The 14,160-nt window shown below is 24.5% G+C and overlaps 1 protein-coding gene and 1 long non-coding RNA gene across 3 annotated transcripts in view; one reads left to right on the top strand and one right to left on the bottom strand.

Moving 5' to 3' along the window:
- The window catches only part of LOC132918404 (uncharacterized), a 58,658-nt gene that overhangs the window by 23,929 nt on the left and 20,569 nt on the right, over positions 1 to 14,160 (bottom strand). The gene's annotated exons all lie outside the window — the stretch shown is intronic.
- LOC132921999 (damage-control phosphatase ARMT1-like) lies at positions 86 to 3,149 on the top strand. 2 transcript variants are annotated; one of them, XM_060985301.1, is made up of 9 exons: positions 86 to 251; positions 316 to 449; positions 717 to 804; positions 1,027 to 1,259; positions 1,330 to 1,492; positions 1,681 to 1,855; positions 2,019 to 2,252; positions 2,337 to 2,456; positions 2,678 to 3,149. In XM_060985301.1, the coding sequence occupies exons 2-9, from the start codon at positions 376 to 378 to the stop codon at positions 2,926 to 2,928; spliced, it is 1,338 nt and encodes a 445-aa protein (XP_060841284.1). In that variant the 5' UTR covers positions 86 to 251; positions 316 to 375; the 3' UTR covers positions 2,929 to 3,149. The 2 variants fall into 2 exon arrangements, with proteins under 2 accessions (XP_060841284.1, XP_060841275.1); XM_060985292.1 differs by having other exon boundaries at positions 86 to 449.

Below are 14,160 nucleotides of genomic sequence, written 5' to 3'. Positions count from 1 at the left end.
ATACACCACGAAGTCCGTGATTTAGACCAAAATTGGTTGGAAAATGATAAACAAAATTATTTTTAGGTATACCTATTTAAATAAAAATAAGAATTGGTATATCAATCATAATCTTAAAAAATAAAAATTATAATTAGAACAATTAATTATACGAAAAAAATGATAATAACTATAGTAGGTAGATAAGTAAATATCTAAATGATGATGATCTAATCTACCTATATATTTAAACCTTGCCGCTATGGTAATCGGTAATATTTGTAGTGATTTGATTACTTTTTACATTTTTACACTTAAAATTTAAAATTGTTGTAGTATTTTAACTGTATTCAGTTGAAAGACATCCAATAACACAGAACAGTAAAATACTACACTATGGCTTGTAATATTGATCAATTTTTGGATCAGAAAACACCAGATAATGAACCACTAAGAGGAAAATACATGAAGTAAGATTTAATAATATATTATTGTATTATAATAAAATTAAAATTAATTGTATAACCTTCATTCATACAAATTTTTAATTAAAGATACAGTTTCTATTTTTTTTATTTTTAAGTGTATTAGTAAATTTAAATTTAAATCACTAGACACTGTTTTGTACACAACTATTTGAATGATGCAAATTATAATATATTATTCATATTATGAATTAAATATAAATGATGATTTAAGATTTTAGATTTAAATTTAAATTAATATTGATTTTACAGAAGTTTTGGTTATCATTCTTTAATGCATAGAATGCCTGATGTATTTTCTGCAATGACTGGATTATTAAAAGCCGAACAATTCACTTTGGTAAGGACTTAGTGTTTATATTTTTGTTTATTCTCTTAAATTAATAACATTTTTATTTCCTATTTAAATTTTAATATATTGAATAAGGTTGCTTGAACAAGATTTAAATATATTTTTAATGGATTGAATGTTAAATTAGTTAGGTATTGTTTAATTAAAATTGTAAGAAGTAATAATTTTAAGACTATTAAAGATAATCATCAATCAAATTTTTTTTTAAAGGCAAACAAAGAAGAAATAAATGATATTGTCAATAAATTGGAACTACTACTTTCTGAAATATTAAACAATAAGCCTCTACGAACAATTGATAGTACTTGTACATTAGCATTGATTTGGAATCAATTATTAGAAAAAAAGTTTAATTCAGATTCGATTGTAACATGGTTTGATACAGAATGGCTTTTTACTGAGAATTATTTGTACATAAGAATAAAAGAGATTTTCGAAAAAACGTAAGTTATAAAAATGAATAAATTTAATATACATTCTAATAAATTATGTTATATACATTTGTCTAAACAGGAAAATGTTGAAAGATTATGATCCTTTTAAGCAACTGAAGTATAAAGCTTTTGATGAATCTGAAATAACAATGATAGCTATAGCAGATTTTTTAAATCCTCAATTTTCAAAGAAAGAATTGGACAATAAAAATTTGAAGACACTTTTCATACAAATATTAAAGGTTTTGCCGGTTTTGCTTTATATGATTGGATTTATTATATTTTATGGGATGGTTGATTACAAACAATAATAGCTATTAAAAAAATATTTTAATAAAATATCTTTTAAATATTGCCATGATTCCCATGTACCTGTTTAAAAAATAGTGTTCAACATATTCCTACTATTTTTTTTTTTTTTATTTGATAGATTTGTTTGTGGGGAAATAGATTTGATTTGTCTCTCAACATTGGAAAATCAAAAAACATTACTGAAGATCCGCTAGAAGCTGTTGTATCCTTAGATAAATATATTTTGACTGATCATTCAGATGAAATTTGGAACACTTTGAATGCTTCAAATGACAAAAATCCTAAGATAATTGGTAAATAATATTTTTATTTTTTAATGATATTCAATAATATATTATGAAAAATTTTTTTTATTTTTATTATTGAATTCAAATAGACTTATTAGTCTATTGTTTTATACTGTATTTGTACTATTGTATTGTATAATATACATACAAATTAATTCAATTATTTCAGATATTATCTTGGATAATTCGGCTTATGAACTATTTACGGATATGTGTTTGGCAGACTTTTTTATTACTTATGGATTTGCCGAAACTGTTGTCTTTCATGGAAAATCTATCCCTTGGTATGTGTCAGATGTTACAAAACCAGATTTTGAACACTTTTTAAATCGTTTAATTAATGAATGTGCATCAAGTGCTCTTCAACAAATTGGAAATAGATGGAACAATTATTACAAAACTGGTAGATTCTTTAAATTTAATTTTTGCTTTTTTGAGTAAAATGACTAAGCATTTAACTATTCTGTTTTTAATTTTATCACTATAGGAAAATTTGTAATTGAGTGCGAGGAGTTTTGGACCTTACCTCACTGTTATTCAACAATGGCCACTGAAGATTCAGAGTTATACAAAAAATTAGCTTGCTCCCAATTATTAATATTTAAAGGTTAAATTTTAATTTATAAAAATGTTATGGATTGAAAAGAGTTGATAATAATTGTTTTATTTGGGTTAAAATCAGATATTTAGTTTTATATTTCATGAAAATTGGACATAATCAAAACAGTTTTTGGTTTAGAGCAATATAATAATATTATTTTGTAGTTTGTATAGAAGAAAATTGTTTTACGTGATTGTACTATATTATGTTAATTTTGATTTTTGTAGGCGATTTAAATTACAGAAAACTAATTGGAGATATCAATTGGTCACCATCAACTACATTCAAATCTGCCTTGTGCCAATTTCAACCAACAGCTGTGGTAGCTTTACGTACATTAAAATGTGATTGTGTATGTGACCTTAACTGTGACTATGAAACCAAAATTGATGAAACTGATAAAGATGATAATTATCTTTGTTCCACTAATTATTGGCAAGTTAATGGCAAATACGCTGTGGTGCATTTGAGTAAATAGCTAGCATTTTCCCACTCTCAGAAATAAAATAAATATATTATATTATTTTCAATTTTGTGTCTGTTATTGCATTCATGTGTAGTAAATCTCTATTATTTTTTGCAAGTTGTAACTTAAATATTGTTTTATAATGTCTTATTATTTTTTAATGAAGTATCTTATTTACATCATAATCTCTTGTATTTTAATTGTTGAAATAAAAACTTAAACAATTTCTAAAATTATTTGTAAATTATAAATAGGGTGTCCAGACATCCCAGTTTTTAAAAATTTCTCCCATCATTCTCCTGAAAATCTTTATCAGAACTTCAATATATCCTGGATTAATGCCTTAATATGAATTAGTATTACATTATGTCAAAATTTATATAATTTTTATGGTACCTAACTTGTAAAATCAAATTTCAAGTATGATTAATAATAATTTAAAAAATATTATAAATGCTAAAATTACATAATTCATATTGTAAATTAAAAAAATACCTATCTAAATTAGACATTTTGTTTTATTCAAAATTACTTTTTCTTTATGATACATATTTTATTTTCCCTGGCTTTTCTTTTTAATAATCTGGTCAACCTAATTATGAAAGAATAGAACATAGAAGTTGAGAGATGTATTGAAGTTGTTACAATCAATTTGTCTGGCATTTCAATAAATCAATAAAATGTCTAGATTTATTTATTAATATAATTATTATGATGGTTAAATATTTTTTTTTTTTTTTTGGTATTTTTGTAATATACTAATGATATTGTGGAAATATAAAATTACTGATTACTTACAACGGAAATTTTGCAGCATTCGCTTCATCAAAATGCTTAATTCATATACTGAGACATTTGGTTATAGAATAATTGTCGATAAATTAGTTAATTGAATATTTGAATTGACATTGTTCAACTTGGTTTTTAAAATACATTTAAAATCTAAATTTTTGTGTCACTATTTGAAAGAAATCTATGAAAAATGAGTTGCCTGAATATTTTAGTTCTAGATTGACTAAATTACATATATTTAAAATGTTGAAGTAAGATATGATAAATATCATTAAAAATTCATTAAAATGGCATTTGGTATCAATGTAAGATTGTTAAAGTCGAAACTGTCTTGTTTTCCATCACATTATGTATTTATTTTACTTATATAATATTATATTTGATTATTATTCCTTGTACCTACAGGCCATTTACTAAATATTGTTGTTTTAAATAAAAAACCCAAAATAAAATAAATCTGATGTTAACTGCGTGTCTGTGTTTGTTTATTGCTGTTAGGTACTATCGATACTAAGGACTTAAGGATTTGTTATATTCCGTATATAATTATAACGACCATTGATCACAGAAATAGTATATATCATGACCAAATAGATTTTCATAGATTAGTCATGGTATATATTATGATATTATTAATTATATAGGATGAACGGTCACATAGATCCCTAGACAGCTAGATCCCGGTGACTAACTAAGGCAAGAGGATCCAATTGACGCATGAGGATCTAATTAACGGGGGATTAAAATAATCATAAGGATTTTATAAATTAATTAATTTTGTAATTAGTATTATTATTTTTTAATTATCAATGTATTTAAATGCTTTTACGTTATTATATCGTAGTAACACTAGTACCTATAACAGTTGTTATCTAGCATAATCCATATAATTTTTGTTTAATAGACAATTAAAAAATATTTTCTATTATAACCTAATGTTTTAATAATACACGCATAAATTATTTCATAAATAAAGCTTTATAGTATAGGTATAATTATCTATTTTGTTTTAAGTTATTACAAAATTATTATTTAAAGACACCAATCCACGTATTATTATTTAACACTAACAATGAAGTATTCAAAATATTATGTAGATTAGTTTTAAGTTGTTTATGCCATAACTTATTAACACCTGCAGTGGCGGCTCCGGGCTCGTCAAGGGTCTTTGAGACGGCGGACTCAGCATAAAAAAAAAGTAGTAAAGCAATAAAAAATTTTAAAGAAAATTGTAGTACCTATAATTTAATATTTTTGTCTATTTGGGAAATAATTATGATGGTCTTCGATATTAATATTGATTATTGATAATATTATAATATTTTTACATTAATAATGAGAAGACGGATGTCATTCAATAATAATACGGGCAAAAAATATCGATAACAACAAGTCAACAACTAATTACAAATTTATGCGATGCCAATGGCAGAAACTTTGAATGAGTCTAGTCATCTCAATATCCTGAACAACATTTATACAATCTACCCCACCCTCCGCCTTGTCATGCATATAAAATTTGTATAAGTACACAATTGAGTCTCTCGAACGGCAGACTCCCGAATAAATTTAAATGTCTGGCTAATAATAATATTACAACATAATAATACAGTACATAATCTATGTATATGGATCTATCATATTAATCTATCATCTATGGTAATCATCAATTTTTGCTATTCGTCGGAGACGATTGACGGTTGTAATAATTTTAACGGAGAAAAAAATAGACGTACAAATCGTTAAACCGTACTTTAACATAATATATAATATTTTACACGCATATGCCGTTCTGTTCAGCTTATTTTTATGAAATATCTCAATATCTTCAATTCGAAATGTGGTACAAAGACGGACGAGGAAAGGTGTTCCTGGGTCGGCGATGTGGTTACTGAACGTGTGGAAATATGACACAACTGAGTTTCACAAAAAAAATCAATATTTACGTGAGTTTGATTTTCTATACTTTTGGAGCTTTAATTTACTTTTTTAGACATAAAATAAATACATACTTATTGCACCGGACAATCTGCTACACGACGGGTGACGTATACGTATGCATATTTTATTACCGAACGCGCGATACATAAAATACGTGAGACCAAAAATACATAATCGTCATATTAGTATATTAACAGACCCATTTTATATAATAATTTATATTTATATTAATTGTATAAATAGCATTTTTCATTTTTAACTGGCTGAGTACTTGACTAATTTAAGTTTTTTTATCCCTAACAAAAATAAAAAGATTTCTGAAAAGACGCATTAATATATTTTTTTATAATTGTCTAAATTTTGAATTTTGATGACATTATTAGATATTCATTTCATACTTCTGTGATAACTATTTCTGCTCAACCGATTTTTGTTTTTTTGTAGTAATTTAAAAACGAACTACTATAGTTATTTGATAATCTTAACAAATGTTAATGTTTACATTTCTTATAAATATTATAATTTTCAAAATATTTTGACTATACACTTATAAGATAAAATAACAATAGCATACTACCATAAATAGATGCATTTATTATATATATATTAATATCGCAAATTATCTGAGCATATTAACATTAGAACCTATTGATTATTTTAAAATCAGTAAAAAATAGTATAAGTAGGTATGTATTATTCCTAAACAGGACGGCACCGAAACGGAAATGATATAGTCACATGTGTATATATTAACGAGTCGAATGTGAATAACTGCTTGTATTTAGAAATTGATTTTATTGGTTTTGTAAGTCGTTCTTTATTATACGTAGATCATAATCTATTAACTATTTAGTATGTAATATCAGTTTAATGATTAAACTTTTAAATATTTTTAAAATTATTAATCATTTAGTTCAGCCAACCCGTAAACTGCTGTATAGCTACTTATAGTAGGTGACTACAATACTACATGTAGACTAGGTTAAGTATGCCACTCTAACGAATTTGTACAATTTGAATTCAATTTTCAATGTATAATGCATTAATGCATTGTGTACACTGTACAATGTAAAATAATGCTGGTCGAAGATGGTCTTATTTGTGAGAAATTTTACCAAACAACTATTGAAATAATAAAATTATAATTTAAAAAAAAATTCAGGATATACAATTATTATGGTTTTACGTATGAAATTAATTAGATATCAAAAGTTTCGTATGCAAGACAGCTGAAATATAAAAATAAATCCTATAATATCACAAAGAGTTCTATAAAAAAAACATATGATCTATCATATTATTATAATATTTATCATACATGGCAAACGACAATCGTCGTCATTTGTAGGAGACGATTAACCATTCTAATAATTTTATTGAACAGTCGTCAAACAACAACCTTCAGTACATGACAAGTGCTCTCATTTTCATAAAAAATTTCAATAATTCCATTCCGATTCGTAAAGAAGACGAATGAAGAAATATAAAATTAGAATATAAAATTTTCATTTTTGTCTGGTCCGCAAACTGTTTTTAATTTGTGAATATGGCATGAGAGTTCTAAAAAGTTAAAGTTAAAAAATAGCCAAGAATAAAATAAATTCGTCAAACATACCTTGCATCCTGGACGTAGCAATGAATGTATATTGATTTTAAAATTACTTAGTTTTTTTTCTATTTGTTATGAATTCTTATAGCAAATATGATATATTTAGAACTTTGGGTGGTTAATAGTAAAATAAAATAAAAATTTCAGATCTTGTCATAATATCGGAAATACTGGAATCATTACGCTATATACTTGTATAATTTCGACAAAATTAATTAATTTACTAAGTTTTAATTCAAAAATGCTAATCATAGAATGTTGAAAATTTTACCAAATGTCTACATTATGATTTCCTATACATTGTATAATTATAAAAACATTTTAACAATTTTAAATAATTAAATTTTTTTTTTTTTAAGCCGATAAAAATTATTGATAGTAAATATGATTTGAAATTTAATACAGTGTTCCTCATCAGTCACTAAATTACTGCAATAAAAAATGTATAGTCACGATATTATATTTTTATAAACGTTTAAAATCAAAATTTTAACAAATTTTGTCTAAATCTATACAATTTTTAAATTATTTTTTCATCAGATATTTATATACTATTGTCTTTTTATATACAAATTTAATATAGAAATTCTCATTAGTTTTTTTTAAACATAACAAATATCAAAGGTTTACTGGAAAGTCACATTATTTTTTACGACTGAAGTACAATATTTTATAACTTATTGAGTATTAATTTTTCATCCCAAAACAAAACTATTTCTTGTAAAACGATTTTTATATTGTGTTATAGACTATAATACTATACATAGTTTAAATACAAATAATCTTATACATTGATAACTTAAAGTCTTAACTAATTTTTTATTAGAGTATTTCTTATTTATGTTATTATTTTAAAAATATTTTCAAACTATATATATATAAACAAGTTTGAAGTTCAATATTATATAATTTATATATAAATTAATAAAATATGCGTCTACATCGATTACATCATCCGGGTAGCGGATTTTTCATAAAAATGAATATATTTTATTTTAAGTTTAAAAAGTAAATTGATTACCTAATGCATTGACTAGTGACTAGGTACTATTTGTTACAAGAAATCACAATAAACGAATTGTATGAATTTTTTTCTATTATGATAGGTGTCTACAGACAGAGGTAATTGCATCTAATGTAATAGATAAGTAAGATTAAATTAAAACACTGCGCGTGATTAGAATCAAAATAATGCAGAAAGAATAACTTAGAAACATAACGATATTAATCATAATTCTTTTTTTTAAATAATAAAAATATAATTATTTTATATCTATAAAGATTTGGTCTAGTTTATATGTTTCAATTGTACGTATGACAAACAGCTAAAATATAATAATAAATCCTATAAAATCACACAGAGTTCTATAAAAAAAACATTATTATAATATTTTTCATCCATGGCAAACGACAATCGTTGTCATTTGTAGGAGACGATTAACAATTCTAATAATTTTATTGAACAATCGTCAGACAACAGCATTTAGTACATGACAAGTACTCTCATTTTTATTTCGTGCTGTTTATTTTCAAAAAATATATTTTTATTCTCATTTAAAATCACGATGAAGATCGATATGAAGAAAATTTGCAGTTTCTTCGGCTGCGGTGCACCACTACGTATATACTATAGATTGACACTACTCACGGTTTCCCGGGAATAGTCGATGATTACGTAAGTTTTTTTTCTTATTCTTTTTTGGGATTAAATTTACATTTTAAACTTAAAATAAAATATATTTATTTATATGAACAATTGGCTACCTGGACGATGTAATCGTCGTGAGCACATATTTTACTCTACTATTCACGCCGGGTGACATATACGTTTGCATTTTTTATTCCCCAACGCGCAATGCATAAAATACTTGAGACCAAAAATACATAATCGTCATATTAGTATATTAACAGACCCATTTTATATAATAATTTATATTTATATTAATTGTATAAATAGCATTTTATATTTTTAACCGTCCGAGTACCCGACTAATATAATTTTTTTTTATCCCTAACAAAAATAAAAAGTTTTCCGAAAAGACACATTAAAATTTTTTTATAATTGTTTAAATTTTGAATTTTTAAGACATTGGATATTCATTTCATATTTCTGTGATAACTATTTCTGCTCAACCGATTTTTGTTTTTTTGTAGTAATTTAAAAACGAATTACTATAGTTATTTGATAATTTTAACAAATGTTAATGTTTACATTTCTTATAAATATTATAATTTTCAAAATATTTTGACTATACACCTATAGTATAAAATAAACATAACATAATACCATAAATAGATGCACTTATTATATAGATATATATTAATATTGCAAATTATCTGAGCATATTAGTTAGAACTTATCGATTAATTTTAAAAACAGTAAAAATAGTATAAGTATGTATTATTCCTAAACAGGACGGCACCGAAACGGAAATGATATGTGACTATATGTGTATAACGAGTTGAATGTGAATAACTGCTTGTATTTAGAAATTAATTTTATTAATTAAAAAAGTCCTTGTTTATTATATGTAATAGATTATAATCTATTAACTATTTAGTATGTAATATCAGTTTAATGATTGAACTTTTAAATATTTTTAAAATTATTAATCATTTAGTTCTGCCAAACCAAAAAATTCAGGATAATATACAATTATTATGATTTTACGTATGAAATTAATTAGATACCAAAAGTTTCGTATGCAATACAGCTGAAATATAATAATGAATCCTATAAAATCACACAGAGTTCTATAAAAAAAACATTATTATAATATTTTTCATCCATGGCAAACGACAATCGTTGTCATTTGTAGGAGACGATTAACAATTCTAATAATTTTATTGAACAGTCGTCAAACAACAGCCTTCAGTACATGACAAGTGCTCTCATTTTCATAAAAAATTTCAATGATTATATTCCGAAATGTAAAGAAGACAAATGAAGAAATAAACTAGCTGTTTCTTCGGTGGCTGTGCACGTTTGAACTTTAATATGGCACAGCTTGATTTCGCCGAAAAGCGTCGAAGGATACTTACGTAGGTTAATTTTCCTATAATTTTGTGGTAGTAATAAATTTAATTTTTATACTTTAAATAAATATTTATTGACTTGTACAAGCTGCCACCCCCGCTTACTTATACCTATATTTTATTTTCGATTGTCCATTCCAATGAAGTGATGGTCAGCAATCGGCGGGTTATTGTGTATACGACCTGTTTTAAATTCTAAAATACTGAAATTGTTTTTTATTTATATTTTATTATTTTAAAGTTCTAGACAATATTTTTTTCCATAGTAAATAATTTAAGAATATAAACTTTTCATTTTTATCTGGTCTGTAAAATGTTTTTAATTTGTGAATGTGGCTTGAGAGTTCAAAAAGTTTAACGATTATGCATTAATGATGAAATTCCCAAGAATAAAATAAAGTCGTTATATGTACACCTTAGAATTTAGATCCTGAATATGTAGCGAAAAATATATAATTTATTTTACAATTATGTAGTTTGTTTTCTGTCTGCCATGAATTCTTGTAGCAAATATGATCTATTTGGTACTTTGGTTGGTAAATAGTAAAATAAAATAAAAAAATTCAGATCTCGCCATAATATCGGGAAAACAAAAAAGCTGGAAATATTACCATATTTATATAGTTTTATTTTTTGTTGATAAATTTTGCCAAAAATCTATTGAAATAATAAAATTATAATTAAAAAAAAAATGCAGGATATACAATTATTATGGTTTTACGTATGAAATTAATTAAATACCAAATGTTTCGTATGCAAGACGGCTGAGATATAGAAATAAATTCTATAATGTCACATAGAGTTCTATAAAAAAAAAACATATGATCTATCACATTATTACAATATTTACCATCCGTGGCAATCGACAATCGTCGTCATTCGTATAAGGCTGTTAATAATTCTAATAGTTTTATTGAACAGTCTTTAAACAACAGCCTTTAGTGTATGACAAGTGCTTTCATTTTTACAGAGTATTTAAATAATTTCATTCTAATGCGCAAAGAAGACGAATGAAAAAATAAGAGCTAGCTGTTTCTTCGGTGGCTGTGCACGTTTGAACTGTAAATGTGGTACAGCTCGATTTCGCCGAACAGCGTCGAAGAATATTTACGTAAGTTCATTTTCCCATAATTATGGAATATTAAATTTATCTTTTATACTTTTATCTTTTAATTTTTATACTTAATTTAAAGTTCTAAACAATATTTTTTTGCATAGTAAATAATTTAAGTATATTAAATTTTTAATCTTTTCTTGCCCGCAAACAGTTTTTAGTTTGTGAATGTGGCCCGAGAGTCCAAAAACGTTGACCACTGGTCCAGTGTATAAAATAGCCAAGAATAAAATTAAGTCATCAAGTATACCTTGGATCCTGCGGACATAGCAATGATTGTATATTTATTTGACAATTGTGTAGTTTCTTTTCTATCATAAATTATTGTAGCAAATATGATCTATTTAGTACTTTGCAGGGTGGTTAATAGTAAAATAAAATAAAAAATTTCGAATCTTGTCATAATAACGAAAACAAAAAAACAAATGTATTATTAGTTATTACGCTATATACTTGTATAATATCGACAAAATTAATTTATTAATTTAATTTTAATTAAAAAATGCTAATTATAGAATTTTGAAAAATTTACCAATTATCTACATTATGATTTCTCTATAGGTAAATTGTATAATTTTAAAAGCATTTTCACTATTTAAAACAATTATTAAGTCAAAAAAAATTATAAATATGCAAATATGATTTAAAATTTAATATAGGCTTCTTCATCAATCGTTCACTAATTTACTGTTATAAAAAATGTATAGTCACGGTATATTTTATAAATGTTTAAAATTAAAATTTTGATTGTATTCGGCTAAATCTATAAAATGTACAAATTAATTTTTTCGTTAGATATTCATATAAATATTTTCTTTTTATAACTACAATTTAAAAATATTATATTGGAATTCTCATTAGTTTTTTTTAAATTAAAACAAAAATAATATGTTTACTGGAAAGTCACATTATTTTTTATGACTATTTGAAGTTCAGTACTATACCTATAACTTATTAAATGTTTATTATACACCCACCCTAAAAATAAATATTTTTTCTCAAATATTTTTTATATTTTGTTATAGTTCAATAACGAATAATCTTAGATACTTAAAACTTTAATTAAATTCTTATGAGAGTATTTCTTACAAATAGTATTTTTTCAAAATATTTTGAAATTATGTATATTTACGATATTATATATTTTGTTATTATTTAAAACATTATTTGTAGGGACATAAAAGTTTTTTGTACATGTTATACTATACGTACACAATGGCATTGTTGACATACGTAGATTAATCTTAAGATATTATTTATTCAAATTATTTTACGAAAGGGTTGTACCTATTAACTCAAAAGTATATAACAAGAATATAATACGGTATAAATTATATTTATTATTTATACAATATTATAATAATAACTATAATAAATGCAATGTTTTCGGAAAAAATGTAGCTTGTCAAACTTTACACAAAAATAATGCTAATACTTAGCAATATCAATCAACATAATATAATATTATAAGTCATAATATATCAAAATTATACTTATTAATGAAGGTTGACTGACTGTCTTTTTCAAATTACTTTTATTACAGTAATAAACTTAATCACTAATGTATAAAGCAACACTGTAATAATTACTTCTTTATCTTTAATTTAATGTAATTTTTGATTATTTTGTAAAATGGTACTGAAAATTGAATTCCTCAATGCATTGACTAGATACTATTTGGGTCATGAAACCATAATAAAGGACATGTATGAATTTGTTTCTATTATGATAGGTGTCTTCAGATATATATATATATGTAAGTTTACATGTAAGAATATGTAAGATTAAGTTAAAGCACTGCGTGATTAAAACCAAAAAAATGCAGAAATAATAACTCAGAAACATAACGATATTAATCATAATTCTTTTATTTTTAAATACATATAAAAAAATAATTATTTTTGTTTAGTTCACTATTTTTATAGATTAAATTAAATAATTTGTAATCATCTTCATTAGAATAAAATATTAATACTTTGCAATATCTATAAAGATTTGGTCTACAGTTTATATGTTTCAATTTTACGTTAATATGTCAAACAGCTAAAATAGAAAAATATATCGTATAATATCACTAAGAGTTCTATAAAAAAAAACCATAAATTTATCACATTATAATATTCGTCATCTGTGGCATACGACAATCGACGACATTCGTCGAAGACGATTAACAATTCTATAATAGTCTTAATGAACAGTCGTTAAACAACAGTCTTCAGTACATGACTAATATTCTCCTTTTCATTTTGTGCTGTTTATTTTCATAAAATATCTTTATACTCCCATTTAGAATCATGATGAAGATTGTATGAAAAAAATTTTGAGTTTCTTCGACGGCGGTGCACCACTCCGTATACACTGTAGATTGGTACAACTCGGTTTCCCGGGAAGAGTCGACGCTTAAGTAAGTTTTTTATTATTCTTTTTTGGGATTAAAATTATTTTTTAAACTTAAAATAATATATATTTATTTATATGAACAATCTGCGCTAGTCGGATGATGTAGTTGATGTAGACGTATATTTTATTCTCCAGGGTCCAATGAAAAAGTAGTACACAATGCCTACTTATTTTACTCATTAGTTATAGTAGACAAAAATTGTGAGAAATAACAACCATGTATTATTCGTATTATTCGCGATTATATTATACTAGAATAGTAGTAGAATAGTACACCTTAGATCCTGGACGTGGACGTAGCGAAAAATGTATAATGATTTTACAATTATGTAGTTTATTTTTTGTTTGTCAT

This window comes from Rhopalosiphum padi, chromosome 1 (assembly GCF_020882245.1).
Source record: "Rhopalosiphum padi isolate XX-2018 chromosome 1, ASM2088224v1, whole genome shotgun sequence".
Lineage (NCBI taxonomy): Eukaryota > Metazoa > Arthropoda > Insecta > Hemiptera > Aphididae > Rhopalosiphum > Rhopalosiphum padi.
Note: the sequence above shows the minus strand (reverse complement) of the source record. Positions and strands in the feature narration are given on the sequence as shown.